The sequence below is a fragment of the Salvelinus fontinalis genome, chromosome 2 (assembly GCF_029448725.1).
Source record: "Salvelinus fontinalis isolate EN_2023a chromosome 2, ASM2944872v1, whole genome shotgun sequence".
Lineage (NCBI taxonomy): Eukaryota > Metazoa > Chordata > Actinopteri > Salmoniformes > Salmonidae > Salvelinus > Salvelinus fontinalis.
Genome location: NC_074666.1, coordinates 8123255 through 8147100, shown reverse-complemented (window position 1 = coordinate 8147100; position 23846 = coordinate 8123255). Strand labels below are relative to the sequence as shown.

The 23846-nt window shown below is 41.7% G+C and overlaps 2 protein-coding genes and 1 pseudogene across 2 annotated transcripts in view; 2 read left to right on the top strand and 1 right to left on the bottom strand.

The window, feature by feature from the left end:
* Positions 1-9153, top strand: part of LOC129811188 (integrin alpha-2-like) — a 38137-nt gene extending 28984 nt beyond the window's left edge. Inside the window, exons 19-29 of the mRNA XM_055862372.1 lie at positions 1058-1143; positions 2511-2652; positions 2755-2847; positions 2959-3035; positions 3144-3330; positions 3442-3552; positions 3717-3827; positions 6352-6465; positions 6587-6676; positions 6882-6998; positions 7621-9153. Coding sequence (XP_055718347.1) covers positions 1058-1143; positions 2511-2652; positions 2755-2847; positions 2959-3035; positions 3144-3330; positions 3442-3552; positions 3717-3827; positions 6352-6465; positions 6587-6676; positions 6882-6998; positions 7621-7716 — 1224 coding nt within the window. The 3' untranslated portion in view covers positions 7717-9153. The remainder of the gene's footprint in view (positions 1-1057; positions 1144-2510; positions 2653-2754; positions 2848-2958; positions 3036-3143; positions 3331-3441; positions 3553-3716; positions 3828-6351; positions 6466-6586; positions 6677-6881; positions 6999-7620) is intronic.
* LOC129833557 (uncharacterized) lies at positions 8860-20629 on the bottom strand (annotated as a pseudogene).
* Positions 20630-22418: 1789 nt separating this feature from the next.
* The window catches only part of LOC129811204 (follistatin-A-like), a gene marked incomplete at its 3' end in the record, with an annotated part of 8564 nt that continues 7136 nt past the window's right edge, over positions 22419-23846 (top strand). Inside the window, 2 exon segments of the mRNA XM_055862373.1 lie at positions 22419-22763; positions 23520-23711. Coding sequence (XP_055718348.1) covers positions 22655-22763; positions 23520-23711 — 301 coding nt within the window.

Sequence of the window (23846 nt, the reverse complement as noted above, 5' to 3'; positions counted from 1 at the left end):
GGTTAGGGCTAGGGTTGTGGTTAGGGTTAGGGTTAGGGTTAGGGTTAGGGTTAGGGTTGTGGTTGAGTCTAGGGTTAGGGCTAGGGTTAGGGTTGTGGTGAGGCTAGGGTTAGGGTTAGGGTTGTGGTTGAGGCTAGGGTTAGGGTTGTGGTTGAGGCTAGGGCTAGGGTTCTGGTTGAGGGTTAGGGTTGTGGTTGAGGTTAGGGCTAGGGTTGTGGTTGAGTCTAGGGTTAGGGCTAGGGTTAGGGTTGTGGTGAGGTTAGGGTTAGGGTTGTGGTTGAGGCTAGGGTTAGGGTTGTGGTTGAGCCTAGGGTTAGGGTTGTGGTTGAGACTAGGGTTAGGGCTAGGGTTAGGGTTGTGGTGAGGCTAGGGTTAGGGTTCTGGTTGAGGGTTAGGGTTGTGGTTGAGGTTAGGGCTAGGGTTGTGGTTGAGTCTAGGGTTAGGGCTAGGGTTAGGGTTGTGGTGAGGCTAGGGTTAGGGTTAGGGTTGTGGTTGAGGCTAGGGTTAGGGTTGTGGTTGAGCCTAGGGCTAGGGTTATGGGTTGAGGATAGGGTTAGGGCTAGGGTTGTGGTTGAGGCTAGGGTTAGGGTTGAGGCTAGGGTTAGGGCTAGGGTTGTGGTTGAGGCTCGGGTTAGGGTTAGGGTTAGGGCTAGGTTTAGGTTTAGGGTTAGCGTTGAGGGTTAGGGCTAGGCTTGTGCTTGAGGCTAGGGTTGTGCTTGAGGCTAGGGTTAGGGCTAGGGTTGTGGTTGAGGCTAGGGTTAGGGCTAGGGTTGTGGTTGAGGCTAGGGTTAGGGCTAGGGTTGTGGTTGAGCCTAGGGTTAGGGCTAGGGTTAGGGTTGTGGTTGAGGCTAGGGTTAGGGCTAGGGTTAGGGTTGTGGTTGAGGGTTAGGGTTGTGGTTGAGGTTAGGGCTAGGGTTGTGGTTGAGGGTTTGGGTTGGGGTTGAGGCTGGGGTTAGAGTTGAAATGGGATGTAGAACTGGGATAGGGCACCTCCACATCTGAATTCCCTACTCAACCCCTAAACAGAGTGTCATGTCTCTCTCAACACTTAACACAGATCCCATTCTCCAAAGACTGTGGCTCTGACGAGCTGTGTGAGAGTGACCTGCTCTTGAACGTCAAGAAAGGAGAGATGATTCCCAGGTGAGATCTGACACTCTCAATCCAGCATAGTAAATCCATACTGAACACGGCGCTCAATGGTGCAGGCTACCTGGCCTCTATTGGCATAGCAGAAACGTATGTTTACATTGCCAAAGCATGTGAAACACAACAAACAAAATGAAATCAGAAATCAGAAATTAACACTCCCTATAAGATCTCAGGAATAACAAACACAGTATTCCAAAATGTTTTTCTGTGGGACCGGACAAATAAGTCATTTTCTGTTCTGCTGGTCAGCTTTAGTGGGAATAAACTTCCTCTATCAAGCCTTGCTGGTTAAAGAAAATACATTCAGATTGTTTCATAAATTGAAAGACAGAGGCCAGGATTCTAACACACCACAATGTAGCAACATTGTACTGAACTTGACATTTAAAATCAATTTCCCTGTCATGATAGCATTTACAGTAAACACTCTGGATGTCGACTCAAACATAATTACCTTTAACAGTTAAGTGCAGTGCGATTTGTTTGAATCCCAGCGAGTCATTATGATACAAACAGTACAGACAGTACAGACACACGGTACAGACACACAGTACAGACACACAGACAGACAGACAGGCAGGCAGACAATACAGAACAGACAGTACAGAACAGACAGTACAGAACAGACAGACATACATTACAGACGAGACAGACAGACAGACATTACAGAACAGACAGACAGACATTACAGAATAGACAGACAGACATTACAGACCAGACAGATATACAGACATTACAGGCAGACAGACATTACAGACCAGACAGACAGTACAGACATTACAGACAGAAAGACATTACAGACCAGACAGACAGACAGTACAGACAGACATTACAGACCAGACAGTACAGACAGACATTACAGACCAGACAGTACAGACCAGACAGTACAGACAGACATTACAGACCAGACAGTACAGAGAGACATTACAGACATACATTACAGACCAGACAGAGAGACAGACATTACAGACAGACATGACAGACCAGACAAACAAACAGACAGACATTACAGACAGACATTACAGACAGACAGACAGACATTACAGACAGACAGACATTACAGACAGACAGACAGACAGACAGACAGACAGACAGACAGACAGACAGCACCTCGGCCAATCAGAGCATGATATATTTTATTTTCACTGCTCCAGTTAATGGTGACACTGTTAAAGGATTCCCCATCATTATATATTGTCTTCATTATAAAGCACTGGAACAGTCTCACCCCATAATTATATATTGTCTTCATTATAAAGCACTGGAACAGTCCCACTCCCATACTGCCGGTATATTTTAACATTCATTCTTACCTCCTTCTGTATTGTTTAAATTAAAACGAGTGTTGTGTTTTGCAGCTCATCTAAGATGTTGGTCAGCTTTAAGAACAAAAGGCTGTCCTTCACTGTGTCTGTGACCAACAAGAAGGAGAATGCATACAACACCCGAGTCATGGCCACATACTCCAAAAACCTCTTCTACGCCTCCATCACCCCTCCAGTATGGATCAGCCTCTTTGATTTTTAGCATGACACCCACTATAGGATGACTATTTGCATATTTATCAGTAAACATTCCCTAAAATTGTGTGATTAATTTCAGAGTGATGAAACAGAGGTGAAGTGTAGCTCCACCCGAGAGACTCGTAGCCTCTCGTGCCAGGTGGGATACCCAGCTTTAAGGAAGAACCAGGAGGTAAGCCCTGACGACAAACAGAAAGACTATGGGCGTGTGTGTAGCTCTCTCTCTCTCTCCATGTCAGCCAGGGTTGTCGTTTCCTAAACAATACACATCTGTTCCCTGCAGGTGACATTCGTAATCAACTTTGACTTCAACCTGAATCAACTGCAGACCGAAGCCGACGTGAGCTTTGAAGCTCTAAGGTAGGAGTACACAGAACTTGCTTGTTTGTTGAATACATAGTAATCTTTCTTAGTCCTATGGATCTTCTGTTACATGACTGATTGATTGATTGCATGTGCTTATTACAGTGACAGCACAGAGGTGAACCCCTCAGACAACCAAGCCTCTATCTCAATCCCTGTCCACTATGACTCAGAGATCGCTCTCTCCAGGGAAGCAAATCTCAATTTCTACGTGGTTGACATGGACAATGAGGTGAAGACCACAGTGAATACTTTCAATGACATCGGCCCTGAGTTAAAATTCTCTCTGAAGGTGAGAAATAATGCACAAACAGGTACACAGTCATAATGTGTCAGTCTGTGGTAAAATACTTCCCCCCCTTGTGGTAGAAATGGTAAGACAAGTGTTTTCTCTTCTGTTCAGGTTTCTACAGGGAATTTCCCAGTGAATATTGCCTACCTCACAGTCTCACTGCCCAGCGATACAGCAGGAGGCAACCCATTACTGTATGTGACAGGAGTCAACACTGCACCTGTGAGTAAAAATAACCAGTCAACCTGTCTCTAAATAACTAGGCATGGCCCAGGGTTGCTGGTTCAAATCCCAGGTTTGATGGGGAGAATCTGGCAAGAATTACTTTCTGATGGACTTAGTTATATTTTAAAGAGATTGACTGTTGCCCTCTTGTTGTTCTGCAGGCTGGAGATGTTAGCTGTGAAGTAGCCAGCCTCGTCAATCCTCTGAAGATCAGTGAGAAGCCTTACACACCATCCTTCTCCAAGGAGAACCTCATGGGCACAGAGGAGCTGGTGCGTTTGTGTGTGCATTTCTGTGTGTTTTTTTTGTGACAGAGAGAGACAAAGATAGGTTCAAAGTTTTACATCTAATGATCTCCTCTGAATGCATATCAGGGTCATTCCTACGATGGTTCACAGTTTTACATCTAATGATCTCCTCTGAATGCATATCAGGGTCATTCCTACGATGGTTCACAGTTTTGCATCTAATGATCTCCTCTGAATGCATATCAGGGACATTCCTACGATGGTTCACAGTTTTACATCTAATGATGTCCTCTGAATGCATATCAGGGTCATTCCTACGATGGTTCACAGTTTTACATCTAATGATCTCCTCTGAATGCATATCAGGGACATTCCTACGATGGATCACAGTTTTATATCTAATGATCTCCTCTGAATGCATATCAGGGTCATTCCTACGATGCGGTGCCTTTTGGAACTCATAACTTTTGAGGAAAAGGTATATATATTTAAAAGAAAAATAGCATTCTAATCAGAAAAAAGGACACATTGAAAAACATATTGGTCAAGCTCAGGCACTTATTTGTTTTTTCAGGTTATTTTTATAACCTGTCAGGTGCATAATCCTAACAGGGTGGACATTTGGAGCCCAAATTCAAATCAAATCAAAATCAAATGTTATTGGTCACCTACACATATTTAGCATATGTTATTGTGCGTGTAGTGAAATGCTTGTGTTCCTAGCTCCAACATTGCAGTAGTATCTAACAATTCACAACAATACGCACACATCTAAAAGTAAAAGAATGGAATTAAGAAATATATACATTTTAGGATGAGCAATGTTGGAGTGGCATTGACTAAAATACAGTAGAATACAGTATATACATATTGAATGAGTAAAGCAGTATGTAACATTATTACAGTGACTAGTGTTCCATTATTATAGTGACTAGTGTTCCATTATTACAGTGACTAGTGTTCCATTATTACAGTGACTAGTGTTCCATTATTACAGTGACTAGTGTTCCATTATTACAGTGACTAGTGTTCCATTATTACAGTGGCTAGTGTTCCATTATTACAGTGACTAGTGTTCCATTATTAAAGTGACCAGTGATTCCATGTACATAAGGCAGCAGCCTCTAATGTGCAGAGTTGAGTTACCAGGTGGTAGCCGGCTAGTGATGGCCAAGAAATGACACAAAAAAGAAAAATACTGCAAAGTTGCTTAGGAGCTAGAAGCAGTGCTGTCATGTCTGTCAACGCCATCTTTGTTCAAATTAGCCATAGCTCTGTGAGCAAGCAAGTTTGAGCTAGCATAATGTTGAACACTTGAACAGGATTTTAACTTCTCTATCAAACATATTTTAACATTTTGAAATGTGGTTGATTTTTCTCTATAATTAACCTAGCAGGGTGTACATGTATGAGTGGGACATACAGACTAACAACATGAAACATGGAAGACTAGATAAAGCTGAGTGTTTACATTTATTTAGCTTTGCACTTCTAGCCTGCCCTTAGAGGCGTTTTATTCTCTATTTGGTTAGGTCGGGGTGACAGCACTATTGTTTTCCCACCAAAGAAATGATGACACTTCCTGAATGTGGTGTCATTGTAGGAAGGGGTTGTTTTCTTAAATGGAGAATTACAACACTTCCTGAATGTGGTGTCATTGTAGGAAGGGGTTGTTTTCTTAAATGGAGAATTACAACACTTCCTGAATGTGGTGTCATTGTAGGAAGGGGTTGTTTTCTTAAATGGAGAATTACAACACTTCCTGAATGTGGTGTCATTGTAGGAAGGGGGTTGTTTTCTTAAATGGAGAATTACAACACTTCCTGAATGTGGTGTCATTGTAGGAAGGGGGTTGTTTTCTTAAATGGAGAATTACAACACTTCCTGAATGTGGTGTCATTGTAGGAAGGGGGTTGTTTTCTTAAATGGAGAATTACAACACTTCCTGAATGTGGTGTCATTGTAGGAAGGGGTTGTTTTCTTAAATGGAGAATTACAACACTTCCTGAATGTGGTGTCATTGTAGGAAGGGGTTGTTTTCTTAAATGGAGAATTACAACACTTCCTGAATGTGGTGTCATTGTAGGAAGAGGTTGTTTTCGTAAATGGAGAATTAAAACAAACTAACAGGGTGGAAAGGGATATCAGGGACACTCAGCAAATCTTAAATAAAAGAATAATAAATACAATAATCATGAGGGAAAAAAAACATTATTGATGAGAGAGAATTTAAATAGGGCTATAAAATAATGAAGAAAGATTTTAATTATGTTATTACCTTAAGGCTTATATTTCTTGTGGAAGTTGATGAATAACACGCGAGGACATAGCAAAAACACCTACATCCACTGAAACAAAGTGTTCAAAATGCAGAAAATTCCCTTTCAAGATCCTTATTTTTGTTTTTTTAAGGTAAAGGACACCTGACCTTATATTTAAAGCCTTTTGTACTCCACATTTTACACTAAATAAGAAGTGATATTTCCTCGGGACAGAAAAGGCCCCGCATGGTTGGAATTACCCATCTATTGTTTTCGGATTCTTCCAGAACTGTAAGACAGCCAAGTGCCAGCCTATGAGATGTGTCCTGAAAGACATGGGAATGATGAGCGATTTCTTTGTGAACGTGACCACACGGATATGGAACGGTACCTTTGCTGCTGTAAGTATAGATAGACAAATTAATCTGTTCCTCATCATTTACATGCTTGCTTCTCCTCCTCTTTAATAATGGTGTCCAGACATCACCTCATTAATCCTCCTCTTGTGTTGTCTCTGAGCAGTCCTCATTCCAGTCCACTGTGCTGACTGTGAGCACAGAGATAGAGACTTCCCAACCTGAACTGCTGGTCATCTCTCACAAGCACCTGACGGTACTGGACTAACACATCAAATACATTTCAATACACCTTAATGTTATATCTTTGATGTCCAGGCAGAGTTTGTTAATTTGTACAAGTTCAATGTGTTTAGATGACCAGCATATTAACAGCTACACTCCTTGTATTGCCTGACTGCTGGTGTGAAACATCCTGTCTTCTCCTGAACACTGTCATCTGTCTCCTGACCTGTCTGCAGGTTGGCGTCACCATCAGTAAACCAGGGGTGAAAGGGGAGATCCCTGTAGGCGTTATTGTGGGCAGTGTGATTGGAGGCCTGCTTCTATTGGCTCTCGTCATTGGCCTGCTTTGGAAGGTATGTGCCAGTCTTTTGCACTTTATGATGTAAAACTCTCTTATACTGAACTACTGAAAAATAGCAGATGCTCTGAGCTATCCTAACAAGACCAGCTAGCCTTACCTCAGTATCCTTCCACATTGTAAATATGGTATTAGAACTGACCCTGTATATACAGCGCTCTCCGTAATTATTGGGACAGTGAAGCATTTTTTCTTGTTTTGGCTCTATACTCCAAAGGTTTGGATTTGTCTGCACTTTAACCTCATGGTCATTGTTTGATTTCAAATCCAAACTTTTGAAGTATAGAGCCAAAATTAAAAAAAAAATTAAAATGCTTCACTGTCTCAATTATTATGGAGGGCAGCGTAGCTTCTTACTTTGTCATGTTCTTATTGCTTAGCTTGTGTTTTTGTTCTACCATGTTATATTTAGTGTTACATTGATATTGATTACTGCATTGTTAGGTTTGGAGCTTGCAAGAAAGGCATTTCACGGGCACTTGTGCATGTGTCATTAAAAACGTGAAACATGAAATACTCCTGCGTCATCTCTTATTCTTCCTTCACGTCTTCTGTTTGTGTGCCTTTCTCTCCCTCTGTCTCACTCTCGCTCTGTCTCTCTCTGTCTCTCCTCCCAGTTTGGTTTCTTCAGGAGAAAGTACCAGCAGCTGATGAAAAACACTGATGAAGACCAGGCGGAGACCGAGGGTCTGCAGGAGAACGCAGCAGCGTGAGAACCAGGCGCAGGAAAGAACTCATCTTAGAAACCACAATGTGCCAACAGACTGAGAACACAATGACCAAAGACCACAACCACAACCACACACAAACTGAACAAATGTGATTTGTTCATACATATTGATCAAATGGCTTGTTAGTGGAAGGGGCTGTTTGGGTGGTGACTTTAACATGGTTTTGGTTGTGGAGTGAACGATTACTTGGAGTGAACAGAAACACATTGTTTGAGCATGTTGGAGAGTGTGTCTTGATTGGGACCAAAGAGACAACAGATTTTATTAGTGGAGGTAACATGATTCTCTAACCACCAAACACTTCCAAGCGAAGACCCCGTTATGTCGGCCATCTTGGATCCTCCATAGGGAAGTTATTTATCTACAGTGCATTTTTGCTGGCTGAATTCATACTTCAGTACTGGTATTCCTTTTTATATATGTTCACGGAATTGTTGAGGCCTATTGTTGAGTAAGAAGCTTGTGTAGAGTAATTTGTCATATCAATTGATGTTATTGATATCAATTGTTGAAAAGCACAGTAGTATACTGTAAATAGCCTTTCAAATGGATATAGACAATAGTTTACACACGAGAGATTATGGACGTTATCATATCATAGCATGTTATCATATGCTAGCATATGACGTTCTCGGTGCTTTACATTGCAGTGGGAGGGGTTTGGCATTATGTTGATGCCGAGGCATCCTTATTTGTGAAAGAGAAATTTACTTGAATATCAAAATAATAACAGAACATCAACAACCCATCTTTTCTACTTTCACTGAGGCACTTCCTGGCTTTGAGTATCTCAGTCACTGTTTTACAGAGACAACGCTGTATAATTACCCCAGACATACAACTGCCTTGGGAGACACTGTGAAGATGCTGTCTTTAGAATATACATCAGATTAATGTAAAAATTGATTCATTGTACTATTTGTAAAAATGTAGTGATATTAATCAAAGAAAATCAAAGATAATTAATTATTGAATGTGTAGAAAATAAGTATATTTATTGTGTGGTTTCTATATTAAATATGTATCATTCAAATACTTTATTATCAATAGATAAAAGATAAAACTTAAACAAGTGTTTTACTTATTCCTTACATAGCTATGGTGAAAATGCAATGTTCGAAGCACTTACCGGTTAATCTGTTTATTTTGTACAGTCATTGTATCATGATTGAGAGAAACAACAGCAACTAATTCACGGTAGCAAAGAGTAAACTCTCTGAGATAATGTTTATGACATATATTTTTGCACTGATATTTTTACAGGTGTTATTTCAAAGGGTACATACCACTTCCTTCATTACGATTTTCGAGCATTCATTTTTTTTATGACAATGTTATTGTGTTCATTGAACCTTTTGATTTTGTGTTGTAAATATGCTGATGGGGAATTTTATTTCATTAAAAGTTTACATACATAAAGGTGTGAATGACTTCATTTTTGTATTGTTTTGGACAGCTTTAGATTTACTGATACTGTGTGTGATATAATATTTGTCATAGAAAAGCTCCTAGATGAGGTCAGAGGTCAACTCTGTCCTGTCCACTGGCACTCCTTGTTGTCTTTCCAACAGGACTCGTCAGCTTCATACACCTCCTGTCAAAGACAGAAAACATCCCCCAGTGTTAGCTTCCAGTTGAACTAATGCTGCGTCATAACCAAGTGGAAGGTGGTAATTACCAGTTGAGAAGTCGTAAATAGCAGTTGGATGCATTCATGTGCTTTGAACTCATTGAGAAACGCTGATTGGCTAATGGCCAACAAGCTGCGTCAACCTTTAACCACAGCTATCATGATATTAAACAAATTATAATGTTAAAAAAACATATTAATAGATAGCTTTTTATGACTAAATGTTTTGTTGTTACATTAAACTGCTGAGAATTCTGTTATAGAGGTAATTTCTTTAGTAGGTCCTGTCAGAGGTCAGCATGTAGGAGAAGTCTGTGATCAGGATGATAGAAGTTACCCACTAGTAATTACCAGTTGGAGGGGCGTTCAATTAGATTATTCCAAGTCCAATGTGGTAAATACCACCTTCTCACTTGGTTATGAATTCAGCATAATGCACATATTCAAACTGTGTCAGACAGGCTTCAGACAGGCTTCAGACAGGCTTCAGACAGGCTCTGGAGCCGTGTCTGTCACTTGACAATGATTAGTTTCACGCAACTCTTACTTAATGAATAACCTATGCCTTGTGATCATTATGCAGAGCATTGTACCAAGTACACCATACATACATTTTTTAAACACTTTACATTACGTTGCTCTTATACCTGTGTAGTAAAAATGTAATTATTACTATAATACTGTAACAACATTGTATTAACACATAGAGCATTTCCGTGATGACAATAACTGGTCATCTGTATTTCAGTTGGTAGATCATTGTGTTTGTAACTCAGTAGGTAGATCATGGTGTTGGTAGATCATGGTGTTTGTAACTCAGTAGGTAGATCACGGTGTTTGTAACTCAGTAGGTAGATCATGGTGTTTGTAACTCAGTAGGTAGATCATGGTGTTTGTAACTCAGTAGGTAGATCATGGTGTTTGTAACTCAGTTGGTAGATCATGGTGTTTGTAACTCAGTAGGTAGATCATGGTGTTTGTAACTCAGTAGGTAGATCATGGTGTTTGTAACTCAGTAGGTAGATCATGGTGTTTGTAACTCAGTAGGTAGATCATGGTGTTTGTAACTCAGTAGGTAGATCATGGTGTTTGTAACTCAGTAGGTAGATCATGGTGTTTGTAACTCAGTAGGTAGATCATGGTGTTGGTAGATCATGGTGTTTGTAACTCAGTAGGTAGATCATGGTGTTTGTAACTCAGTTGGTAGATCATGGTGTTTGTAACTCAGTAGGTAGATCATGGTGTTTGTAACTCAGTAGGTAGATCATGGTGTTTGTAACTCAGTAGGTAGATCATGGTGTTTGTAACTCAGTAGGTAGATCATGGTGTTTGTAACTCAGTAGGTAGATCATGGTGTTGGTAGATCATGGTGTTTGTAACTCAGTAGGTAGATCATGGTGTTTGTAACTCAGTAGGTAGATCATGGTGTTTGTAACTCAGTAGGTAGATCATGGTGTTTGTAACTCAGTAGGTAGATCATGGTGTTTGTAACTCAGTAGGTAGATCATGGTGTTTGTGACTCAGTAGGTAGATCATGGTGTTTGTAACTCAGTAGGTAGATCACGGTGTTTGTAACTCAGTAGGTAGATCATGGTGTTTGTAACTCAGTAGGTAGATCATGGTGTTTGTAACTCAGTAGGTAGATCATGGTGTTTGTAACTCAGTAGGTAGATCATGGTGTTTGTAACTCAGTAGGTAGATCATGGTGTTTGTAACTCAGTAGGTAGATCATGGTGTTTGTGACTCAGTAGGTAGATCATGGTGTTTGTAACTCAATAGGTAGATCATGGTGTTTGTGACTCAGTAGGTAGATCATGGTGTTTGTAACTCAGTAGGTAGATCATGGTGTTTGTAACTCAGTAGGTAGATCATGGTGTTTGTAACTCAGTAGGTAGATCATGGTGTTTGTAACTCAGTTGGTAGATCATGGTGTTTGTAACTCAGTTGGTAGATCATGGTGTTTGTAACTCAGTAGGTAGATCATGGTGTTTGTAACTCAGTAGGTAGATCATGGTGTTTGTAACTCAGTAGGTAGATCATGGTGTTTGTAACTCAGTAGGTAGATCATGGTGTTTGTAACTCAGTAGGTAGATCATGGTGTTTATTACTCAGTAGGTAGATCATGGTGTTTATTACTCAGTAGGTAGATCATGGTGTTTGTAACTCAGTAGGTAGATCATGGTGTTTGTAACTCAGTAGGTAGATCATGGTGTTTGTAACTCAGTAGGTAGATCATGGTGTTTGTAACTCAGTAGGTAGATCATGGTGTTTGTAACTCAGTAGGTAGATCATGGTGTTTGTAACTCAGTAGGTAGATCATGGTGTTTGTAACTCAGTAGGTAGATCATGGTGTTTGTAACTCAGTAGGTAGATCATGGTGTTGGTAGATCATGGTGTTTGTAACTCAGTAGGTAGATCATGGTGTTAATTACTCAGTAGGTAGATCATGGTGTTGGTAGATCATGGTGTTTGTAACTCAATAGGTAGATCATGGTGTTTGTAACTCAGTAGGTAGATCATGGTGTTGGTAGATCATGGTGTTTATTACTCAGTAGGTAGATCATGGTGTTGGTAGATCATGGTGTTTGTAACTCAATAGGTAGATCATGGTGTTTGTAACTCAATAGGTAGATCATGGTGTTTGTAACTCAGTAGGTAGATCATGGTGTTTGTAACTCAGTAGGTAGATCATGGTGTTTGTAACTCAGTAGGTAGATCATGGTGTTTGTAACTCAGTAGGTAGATCATGGTGTTTGTAACTCAGTTGGTAGATCATGGTGTTTGTAACTCAGTAGGTAGATCATGGTGTTTGTAACTCAGTAGGTAGATCATGGTGTTTATTACTCAGTAGGTAGATCATGGTGTTTGTAACTCAGTAGGTAGATCATGGTGTTGGTAGATCATGGTGTTTGTAACTCAGTAGGTAGATCATGGTGTTTGTAACTCAGTAGGTAGATCATGGTGTTTGTAACTCAGTAGGTAGATCATGGTGTTTGTAACTCAGTAGGTAGATCATGGTGTTTGTAACTCAGTAGGTAGATCATGGTGTTTGTAACTCAGTTGGTAGATCATGGTGTTTGTAACTCAGTAGGTAGATCATGGTGTTTGTAACTCAGTAGGTAGATCATGGTGTTTGTAACTCAGTAGGTAGATCATGGTGTTTGTAACTCAGTAGGTAGATCATGGTGTTTGTAACTCAGTAGGTAGATCATGGTGTTTGTAACTCAGTAGGTAGATCATGGTGTTTGTAACTCAGTAGGTAGATCATGGTGTTGGTAGATCATGGTGTTTGTAACTCAGTAGGTAGATCATGGTGTTTATTACTCAGTAGGTAGATCATGGTGTTGGTAGATCATGGTGTTTGTAACTCAATAGGTAGATCATGGTGTTTGTAACTCAGTAGGTAGATCATGGTGTTGGTAGATCATGGTGTTTATTACTCAGTAGGTAGATCATGGTGTTGGTAGATCATGGTGTTTGTAACTCAATAGGTAGATCATGGTGTTTGTAACTCAATAGGTAGATCATGGTGTTTGTAACTCAGTAGGTAGATCATGGTGTTTGTAACTCAGTAGGTAGATCATGGTGTTTGTAACTCAGTAGGTAGATCATGGTGTTTGTAACTCAGTAGGTAGATCATGGTGTTTGTAACTCAGTTGGTAGATCATGGTGTTTGTAACTCAGTAGGTAGATCATGGTGTTTGTAACTCAGTAGGTAGATCATGGTGTTTATTACTCAGTAGGTAGATCATGGTGTTTGTAACTCAGTAGGTAGATCATGGTGTTGGTAGATCATGGTGTTTGTAACTCAGTAGGTAGATCATGGTGTTTGTAACTCAGTAGGTAGATCATGGTGTTTGTAACTCAGTAGGTAGATCATGGTGTTTGTAACTCAGTAGGTAGATCATGGTGTTTGTAACTCAGTAGGTAGATCATGGTGTTGGTAGATCATGGTGTTTGTAACTCAGTAGGTAGATCATGGTGTTTGTAACTCAGTAGGTAGATCATGGTGTTTGTAACTCAGTAGGTAGATCATGGTGTTTGTAACTCAGTAGGTAGATCATGGTGTTTGTAACTCAGTAGGTAGATCATGGTGTTTGTAACTCAGTTGGTAGATCATGGTGTTTGTAACTCAGTAGGTAGATCATGGTGTTTGTAACTCAGTAGGTAGATCATGGTGTTTGTAACTCAGTAGGTAGATCATGGTGTTTGTAACTCAGTAGGTAGATCATGGTGTTTGTAACTCAGTAGGTAGATCATGGTGTTTGTAACTCAGTAGGTAGATCATGGTGTTTGTAACTCAGTAGGTAGATCATGGTGTTGGTAGATCATGGTGTTTGTAACTCAGTAGGTAGATCATGGTGTTTGTAACTCAGTTGGTAGATCATGGTGTTTGTAACTCAGTAGGTAGATCATGGTGTTTGTAACTCAGTAGGTAGATCATGGTGTTTGTAACTCAGTAGGTAGATCATGGTGTTTGTAACTCAGTAGGTAGATCATGGTGTTTGTAACTCAGTAGGTAGATCATGGTGTTGGTAGATCATGGTGTTTGTAACTCAGTAGGTAGATCATGGTGTTTGTAACTCAGTAGGTAGATCATGGTGTTTGTAACTCAGTAGGTAGATCATGGTGTTTGTAACTCAGTAGGTAGATCATGGTGTTTGTAACTCAGTAGGTAGATCATGGTGTTTGTAACTCAGTAGGTAGATCATGGTGTTTGTGACTCAGTAGGTAGATCATGGTGTTTGTAACTCAATAGGTAGATCATGGTGTTTGTGACTCAGTAGGTAGATCATGGTGTTTGTAACTCAGTAGGTAGATCATGGTGTTTGTAACTCAGTTGGTAGATCATGGTGTTTGTAACTCAGTAGGTAGATCATGGTGTTTGTAACTCAGTAGGTAGATCATGGTGTTTGTAACTCAGTAGGTAGATCATGGTGTTTGTAACTCAGTAGGTAGATCATGGTGTTTATTACTCAGTAGGTAGATCATGGTGTTTATTACTCAGTAGGTAGATCATGGTGTTTGTAACTCAGTAGGTAGATCATGGTGTTTGTAACTCAGTAGGTAGATCATGGTGTTTGTAACTCAGTAGGTAGATCATGGTGTTTGTAACTCAGTAGGTAGATCATGGTGTTTGTAACTCAGTAGGTAGATCATGGTGTTTGTAACTCAGTAGGTAGATCATGGTGTTTGTAACTCAGTAGGTAGATCATGGTGTTGGTAGATCATGGTGTTTGTAACTCAGTAGGTAGATCATGGTGTTTATTACTCAGTAGGTAGATCATGGTGTTGGTAGATCATGGTGTTTGTAACTCAATAGGTAGATCATGGTGTTTGTAACTCAGTAGGTAGATCATGGTGTTGGTAGATCATGGTGTTTATTACTCAGTAGGTAGATCATGGTGTTGGTAGATCATGGTGTTTGTAACTCAATAGGTAGATCATGGTGTTTGTAACTCAATAGGTAGATCATGGTGTTTGTAACTCAGTAGGTAGATCATGGTGTTTGTAACTCAGTAGGTAGATCATGGTGTTTGTAACTCAGTAGGTAGATCATGGTGTTTGTAACTCAGTAGGTAGATCATGGTGTTTGTAACTCAGTTGGTAGATCATGGTGTTTGTAACTCAGTAGGTAGATCATGGTGTTTGTAACTCAGTAGGTAGATCATGGTGTTTATTACTCAGTAGGTAGATCATGGTGTTTGTAACTCAGTAGGTAGATCATGGTGTTGGTAGATCATGGTGTTTGTAACTCAGTAGGTAGATCATGGTGTTTGTAACTCAGTAGGTAGATCATGGTGTTTGTAACTCAGTAGGTAGATCATGGTGTTTGTAACTCAGTAGGTAGATCATGGTGTTTGTAACTCAGTAGGTAGATCATGGTGTTGGTAGATCATGGTGTTTGTAACTCAGTAGGTAGATCATGGTGTTTGTAACTCAGTAGGTAGATCATGGTGTTTGTAACTCAGTAGGTAGATCATGGTGTTTGTAACTCAGTAGGTAGATCATGGTGTTTGTAACTCAGTAGGTAGATCATGGTGTTTGTAACTCAGTAGGTAGATCATGGTGTTTGTAACTCAGTAGGTAGATCATGGTGTTTGTAACTCAGTTGGTAGATCATGGTGTTTATTACTCAGTTGGTAGATCATGGTGTTTGTGACTCAGTAGGTAGATCATGGTGTTTGTAACTCAGTTGGTAGATCATGGTGTTTGTAACTCAGTAGGTAGATCATGGTGTTTGTAACTCAGTAGGTAGATCATGGTGTTTGTAACTCAGTAGGTAGATCATGGTGTTTGTAACTCAGTAGGTAGATCATGGTGTTTGTAACTCAGTAGGTAGATCATGGTGTTTGTAACTCAGTTGGTAGATCATGGTGTTTGTAACTCAGTAGGTAGATCATGGTGTTTGTAACTCAGTAGGTAGATCATGGTGTTTGTAACTCAGTTGGTAGATCATGGTGTTTATTACTCAGTAGGTAGATCATTGTGTTTGTAACTCAGTAGGTAGATCATGGTGTTTGTAACTCAGTAGGTAGATCATTGTGTTTGTAACTCAGTAGGTAGATCATTGTGTTTGTAACTCAGTAGGTAGATCATGGTGTTTGTATCTCAGTTGGTAGATCATGGTGCTTGCTATGCCAGGAAAGTTGCGTTGATTGCCAGGACCACCCATACTGTATGCACGCATGACTAAGTCGCATTTGGATAAAAGATCTGTTAAATGGCATATATTATTATATGTTAGATTATCTGTCTGTAACTACATGATCAGGTGTTTTTACCTTCTTCCATATGGGCACGGTGGCTTTCAGGGTGTTTTTACCTACTTCCGAATGGACAGGGTGGCTTTCAGGGTGTTTTTACCTTCTTCCGAATGGACAGGGTGGCTTTCAGGGTGTTTTTACCTTCTTCCGAATGGGCACGGTGGCTTTCAGGGTGTTTTTACCTTCTTCCAAATGGACAGGGTGGCTTTCAGGGTGTTTTTACCTTCTTCCAAATGGACAGGGTGGCTTTCAGGGTGTTTTTACCTTCTTCCGAATGGGCACAGTGGCTTTCAGGGTGTTTTTACCTTCTTCCAAATGGACAGGGTGGCTTTCAGGGTGTTTTTACCTTCTTCCGAATGGACAGGGTGGCTTTCAGGGTGTTTTTACCTTCTTCCGAATGGGCACGGTGGCTTTCAGGGTGTTTTTACCTTCTTCCGAATGGACAGGGTGGCTTTCAGGGTGTTTTTACCTTCTTCCGAATGGGCACGGTGGCTTTCAGGGTGTTTTTACCTTCTTCCGAATGGACAGGGTGGCTTTCAGGGTGTTTTTACCTTCTTCCGAATGGGCACGGTGGCTTTCAGGGTGTATTTACCTTCTTCCGAATGGACAGGGTGGCTTTCAGGGTGTTTTTACCTTCTTCCGAATGGGCACGGTGGCTTTCAGGGTGTTTTTACCTTCTTCCATATGGGCATGGTGGCTTCAGGGTGTTTTTATCTTCTTCCGAATGGACAGGGTGGCTTTCAGGGTGTTTTTATCTTCTTCCGAATGGACAGGATGGCTTTCAGGGTGTTTTTACCTTCTTCCGAATGGACAGGGTGGCTTTCAGGGTGTTTTTACCTTTTCCGAATGGGCACGGTGGCTTTCAGGGTGTTTTTACCTTCTTCCATATAGGCACGGTGGCTTTCAGGGTGTTTTTACCTTCTTCCGAATGGACAGGGTGGCTTTCAGGGTGTTTCTACCTTCTTCCGAATGGACAGGGTGGCTTTCAGGGTGTTTTTACCTTCTTCCGAATGGACAGGGTGGCTTTCAGGGTGTTTTTACCTTCTTCCGAATGGACAGGGTGGCTTTCAGGGTGTTTTTACCTTCTTCCGAATGGACAGGGTGGCTTTCAGGGTGTTTTTACCTTCTTCCGAATGGGCACGGTGGCTTTCAGGGTGTTTTTACCGTCTTCCGAATGGACAGGGTGGCTTTCAGGGTGTTTTTACCTTCTTCCGAATGGACAGGGTGGCTTTCAGGGTGTTTTTACCTTCTTCCGAATGGGCAGGGTGGCTTTCAGGGTGTTTTTACCTTCTTCCATATGGGCACGGTGGCTTTCAGGGTGTTTTTACCTTCTTCCGAATGGACAGGGTGGCTTTCAGGGTGTTTTTACCTTCTTCCGAATAGACAGGGTGGCTTTCAGGGTGTTTTTACCTTCTTCCGCATGGACAGGGTGGCTTTCAGGGTGTTTTTACCTTCTTCCGAATGGACAGGGTGGCTTTCAGGGTGTTTTTGCCTACTTCCGAATGGACAGGGTGGCTTTCAGGGTGTTTTTACCTTCTTCCGAATGGACAGGGTGGCTTTCAGGGTGTTTTTACCTACTTCCGAATGGACAGGGTGGCTTTCAGGGTGTTTTTACCGTCTTCCGAATGGACAGGGTGGCTTTCAGGGTGTTTTTACCTTCTTCCGAATGGACAGGGTGGCTTTCAGGGTGTTTTTACCTTCTTCCGAATGGACAGGGTGGCTTTCAGGGTGTTTTTACCTTCTTCCGAATGGACAGGGTGGCTTTCAGGGTGTTTTTACCTTCTTCCGAATAGACAGGGTGGCTTTCAGGGTGTTTTTACCTTCTTCCGCATGGACAGGGTGGCTTTCAGGGTGTTTTTACCTTCTTCCGAATGGACAGGGTGGCTTTCAGGGTGTTTTTGCCTACTTCCGAATGGACAGGGTGGCTTTCAGGGTGTTTTTACCTTCTTCCGAATGGACAGGGTGGCTTTCAGGGTGTTTTTACCTACTTCCGAATGGACAGGGTGGCTTTCAGGGTGTTTTTACCTTCTTCCGAATGGACAGGGTGGCTTTCAGGGTGTTTTTACCTTCTTCCGAATGGACAGGGTGGCTTTCAGGGTGTTTTTACCTTCTTCCGAATGGACAGGGTGGCTTTCAGGGTGTTTTTACCTTCTTCCGAATGGACAGGGTGGCTTTCAGGGTGTTTTTACCTTTTTCCGAATGGGCACGGTGGCTTTCAGGGTGTCTATACAGAACTGCACTGCCTCCAGAGAGTTCCCTTGGTGAGGAGATGAGATGCCGATGATCACACTGGCCTCATTCACAGGCACCAGCCTGGAAAACAGAAGAATAAACTTAGTCTTGTAGCAGTCTCTCATAAAGTTACAGTTCCCCACACATAGTCTCACATAGTAACATAGTTACTGTCTCAGAGTTACAACACTGTTATTAGGTAGATAGTTAGTTAGTTAGCTAGTTAGTTTACCAGGAATGTGACAAGGAGAGTGGTGTGAAGCTCACCCCAGTCGATGATGGACACAGTAAACAATAAACAAGTCAATAACATGGTAGAAAAAAGAGAATCTATATACAATGTGTGCAAAAGGCATGAGGTAGGCAATAAATCGAATAATTACAATTTAGCAGATTAACACTGGAGTGATAAATCATCAGATGATCATGTGCAAGAAGAGATACTGGTGTGCAAAAGAGCAGAAAAGTAAATAAATAAAAGCAGTATGGGGGTGAGGTAGGTAAATTGGGTGGGTAGTTTACAGATGTACAGCTGCAGCGATCGGTTAGCTGCTCGGATAGCAGATTTTTAAAGTTGTTGAGGGAGATAAAAGTCTCCAACTTCAGAGATTTTTGCAATTCGTTCCAGTCGCAGGCAGCAGAGAACTGGAAGGAAAGGCGTCCAAATGAGGTTTTGGCTTTAGGGATGATCAGTGAGATACACCTGCTGGAGCGCGTGCTACGGGTGGGTGTAGCCATCGTGACCAGTGAACTGAGATAAGGCGACACTTTACCTAGCATAACCTTGTAGATGACCTGGAGCCAGTGGGTCTGACGACGAACATGTAGCGAGGGCCAGCCGACTAGGGCATACAGGTCGCAGTGGTGGGTCGTATAAGGTGCTTTAGTAACAAAACGGATGGCACTGTGATAAACTGCATCCAGTTTGCTGAGTAGAGTATTGGAAGCTATTTTGTAGATGACATCGCCGAAGTCGAGGATCGGTATGATAGTCAGTTTTACTAGGGTAAGTTTGGCGGCGTGAGTGAAGGAGGCTTTGTTGCGGAATAGAAAGCCGACTCTAGATTTGATTTTGGATTGGAGATGTTTGATATGAGTCTGGAAGGAGAGTTTGCAGTCTAGCCAGACACCTAGGTACTTATAGATGTCCACATATTCTAGGTCGGAACCGTCCAGGGTGGTGATGCTAGTCGGGAGTGCGGGTGCAGGCAGCGAACGGTTGAAAAGCATGCATTTGGTTTTTTGGGCCATGGGGACATAGGCTTCATACTCCAACTGCACCACCTTCTTCCCCTCAAAATTGTTCCTTGTCGTCCCTGAAATTGGACTCATCAGACCAAAGGACACCAGTCTAATATCCATTCCTTGTGTTTCTTGGCCCAAGCAAGCCTCTTCTTCTTTTTGGTGTCCTTTAGTAGTGGTTTCTTTGCAACAATTCGACCATGAAGGCCTGATTCACACGGTCTTCTCTGAATAGTTGATGTTGAGATGTGTCTGTTACTTGAACTATGTGAAGCATTTATTTGGGCTGCAATTTCTGAGGCTGGTAACTCTAATGAACTTATCCTCTGCAGCAGAGGTAACTCTGGGTCTTCCTTTCCTGTGGCAGTCCTCGTGAGAGCGGTCCTCGTGAGAACACTTTTTTTGGTTACTACATGATTCCATATGTGTTATTTCATAGTTTTGATGTCTTCACTACTATTCTACAATGTAGAAAATAGTAAAAATAAAGAAAAACCCTTGAATGAGAAGGCGTGTCCAAACTTTTGACTGGTACTGTATATGAAGATGAGATATGTGTAAAGTCCCTACTCACCTATGAAGATGGAAATAGCACCACAGGAGGGGCCGGTGAGGAGTCTGACACTGCATCCACAGAGAGCTTGTCATGGGTCACCTTGACCAGGTCCCTCGGACCCCTTCCTCCTTCCTCAGACATCTCTGTGTTAGGAATGAGGGATGAGGAAGCTAAAAATAAGCAGTCAGGGGGTCATATAAGTAAAACTGAAATTGGTGGAGATAAACTATACATTGGTTGGTGGAGATAAAATTGGTGGAGATAAAATAAACTATACACTAGATGAAATTGAGATCAGAATTCACCTCGATATTCTGAGATGGTGTAATTAACTATTGTGTGTTTGAGTTCTGGTAGGCTATTGTTGACAGCAACATGTCTCACCTGAATTAAGAGGCCTATTTATCCCCCACTTAGAGGTGGAATGACAGCAACCTCGCCACCGTCCCTCGGGCTCTTGCGCTGGTCCCCAAGGGTTACATACTCCTGACGCACGGCAAACAGTCTGGGGAATAAAGACAATACATTACATCATGAGTTAAACGAAAAATAGCTCTTCGAATTCAACTTGTATGGTCTCTTCTTTACCTGGGGTGTCTGTTGACAAGGTCCTCCCACAGCTCAAGGTTCATCAGTTCTGAAAGGACCCTGATCGTCTCTGATTTGTGTCCCGTCAACTCAGCACTTTTGGCGAAATACAACACTGACATCTATTATAAACGTAAAGACAGCAAGACACTAATCAATTGTAGTTCCACTCATGACAGAGAGACGCAAACAATTCAGATAAACCTTGAGCTGTCACTGTCATGTTGGAGAGTTCTGCAAATACTGGTTTCAAATTAGCGCAATAGGCTGTTTAAGAGTGTTCATTTGCCAGGCTATTTGAAACCAGTATTTGCAGAACTCTCCAACATGACAGTGACAGCTCAACACTCTTAAACAGCCTGTTGCGCTTACTTCGGTAGTCATGAATGAAGTTGTATCCGCAAAATTGATCAAATTAATGTAGGCTTTTATGTTATTACTGCCAGGCCCTGGACCATGTGTATTTACCTCCCCAGTCGCTCATCCTCGCAGTCAGCTGACTGGTATGCAGGAAATAGGAGGCGCACACATTCACTCCAATATCATTCTAGCGGACAGACCACTAGATGTCACCCTAACGCATGTAGGCTAGACCCAAACAAATCAAAATTATGCCATAAAGAAAATTTGAAACCACATTTTCCCCTCTATCATGCATAGTTGATATGCCATGCTCACTTCTTATTCTGTCTATGTTGTGTTGCTATTTGAGGTTTAGCCTATATAATCTCTGACTAATATGTATCGGCTGCAAAACGTTAGAAATGTCAATTTAACCATTTAACTGATTATTAGAGGTTAGGTCATTCGATTCGATAATTTCAACTATCACAAAATCATTGCTCTCTTGGCACACCCTTGGCACAAGCACTCAGACACTGGACCAGGTGAGGTGCAGTTCTAGATGTTTACCAATGGAGGGCGCACGATATCACAATTTGAAAGCAGAGCCTTTATGGTTGAGGACGTAAATCTAGTCTACCTGTCCAGAGGTGGCACATGTGAGATGCCACCTGTTAAGGCGTTGCGACATATGGGGGAAGCTATTCACACTAAGGCAGCTCAACAGCTAAGCTTTGGCTAATGTATATGTTTATCTTTAAAAGCCTCTTTGTAGACGGGATTGGACAGCCTATATTTATATGTTTGACCCCAGAGAGCGAGGGCCAAACTACTAACCAATCTATTATTGGAATGGTTGTATTCCTGTGGCTATTATTATCATTTCTTATAGGCTATCTATCCACAGCAATGGAGAACTTAGAAAGATTAACGCATAACCAAAACCGGCGTGGGCCGGTGGGTGTACTAGCCCACTTGGAGAAAGAAATTCACATATATTTAACCCTATTGTATTTGTATTTCTTGCGAATAACTCTGATAACGAATATACTGCATCATACGAACTTTTAATGACATCTCAGAACAGCTGTTATGAAATTTTACGCAACTAAAATATTTGTGCAAACAACAGCAAATGAATGTCGTTTCAGTAGGTGTATAATTAATGACACAGGTACAACCGTCGATCAGAATTAAACATGTGTGTTGAATGCCCTCTGATCAACATTGTGTTCTTGACAATCTCTTTACCCACCAATGTCGTCAGTACTCCTGCCCCGAAACCATTCTTTAAAATCCTTTGACGCACACTCACTATTGAGAAACTCTATAGAGTCTAGTTACTGTTCAGGACCTGATGAAGGGAGAACTATACCAAAAAAGATATCCCCCACCCCACCAATTTGAAGACCGCCCACTTCAGATATTTAGCTAGAGACCCTTAAAGATTTTAAAAGAGAGACGGAGTCAGACAGTTTGACAGTCACTCACTGAGCTTTGCATCGCGTGCGCACAGACACAACTTCTCCGCTGCGCGTCAGGACTGCAGTCGTTCGCGCCACTATGCCATCCGTTCCCATGTTTAGGATGCTACAAACACCACAGCTCCGTCAAGGCGTGATTGCGCTTTTCATGTGGTTCACTCACTTTATGAACGACTACAAAGTTCAGGGTGAGTATGCTGTGATTGATTATGTGACCAGTTATATTGTTGAGTAGGGATGGTATAACTTTTTAAGGTCAAATTGTAGGCGACATTGAAGCATCAGCCAAGCTGATCAGTACATGTATCTTCCAAATACCTCATAAGAAAATATGGGTTATTGTGTGGGTTGTGTGGGTTGTGTGGGTTGTGTGGGTTGTGTGGGTTGTGTGGGTTGTGTGCTCATATTTGTCTTGAATGATTGGGATTGTGTCTAAATCAGAATATGTTGGATCTAATGTAGTTCATCAAAACATGCGATCAATCATAAAATGGCGCATGGGTAGGCCTAGTCTGAAAGAAAATCTATGACCAATTGGTAAACGGACATGTACAAGCTTTATTGCATAATTAGGTCGGAGATTAGTCAATGTGACTTCTTATACCTCTTACAAGTGGGTCATTCTCCTACAAGCTGAGCTGATAGCCTGAGACAGATGGACTGGTGGGTCCCAAGGAGTGAGTGAGTACACGCTGCTCCTCCCTTGCGTCCTCCGGTGAAATCCCGCTGCATTGGGATTTATTGGTCTTTACGCAATGAGAACACATTTGGCATAACCTGTATTGTAGAACTTTTCTCTAAACAAAAAAGGTGAAATGGATATAGGGTGCTATGGGGAAAAGTTGGCATTGTTTAAGATTTAGCATGCTCAAATAAGGCAATACTCTACCGTTATACGCGTGCGCATACGATACTTTAATTGGACACGGACCGTCTCTCTCCAGCGGGTAACTGCTGGTTGCAGCAAGGAAAGAACGGCCGGTGCCAGGTGCTCTACATGTCCGGGATGACCCGGGAGGACTGCTGCCGGAGTGGCCGTCTGGGCACCGCATGGACCGAGGAAGATGTGCCCAACAGCACGCTGTTCCGATGGATGATCTTCAATGGAGGCGCGCCTAATTGCATACCTTGTAAAGGTGAGTGATGATCAATATCATTACTTTAAGTGGTGCAACATTATTCTGATGGAACTTATTCTGGTGGAACTTCTTACAAAAAATTCCAACATGTTATCATGTGTATGGCATGTCATATGTTAATGAACTATAATT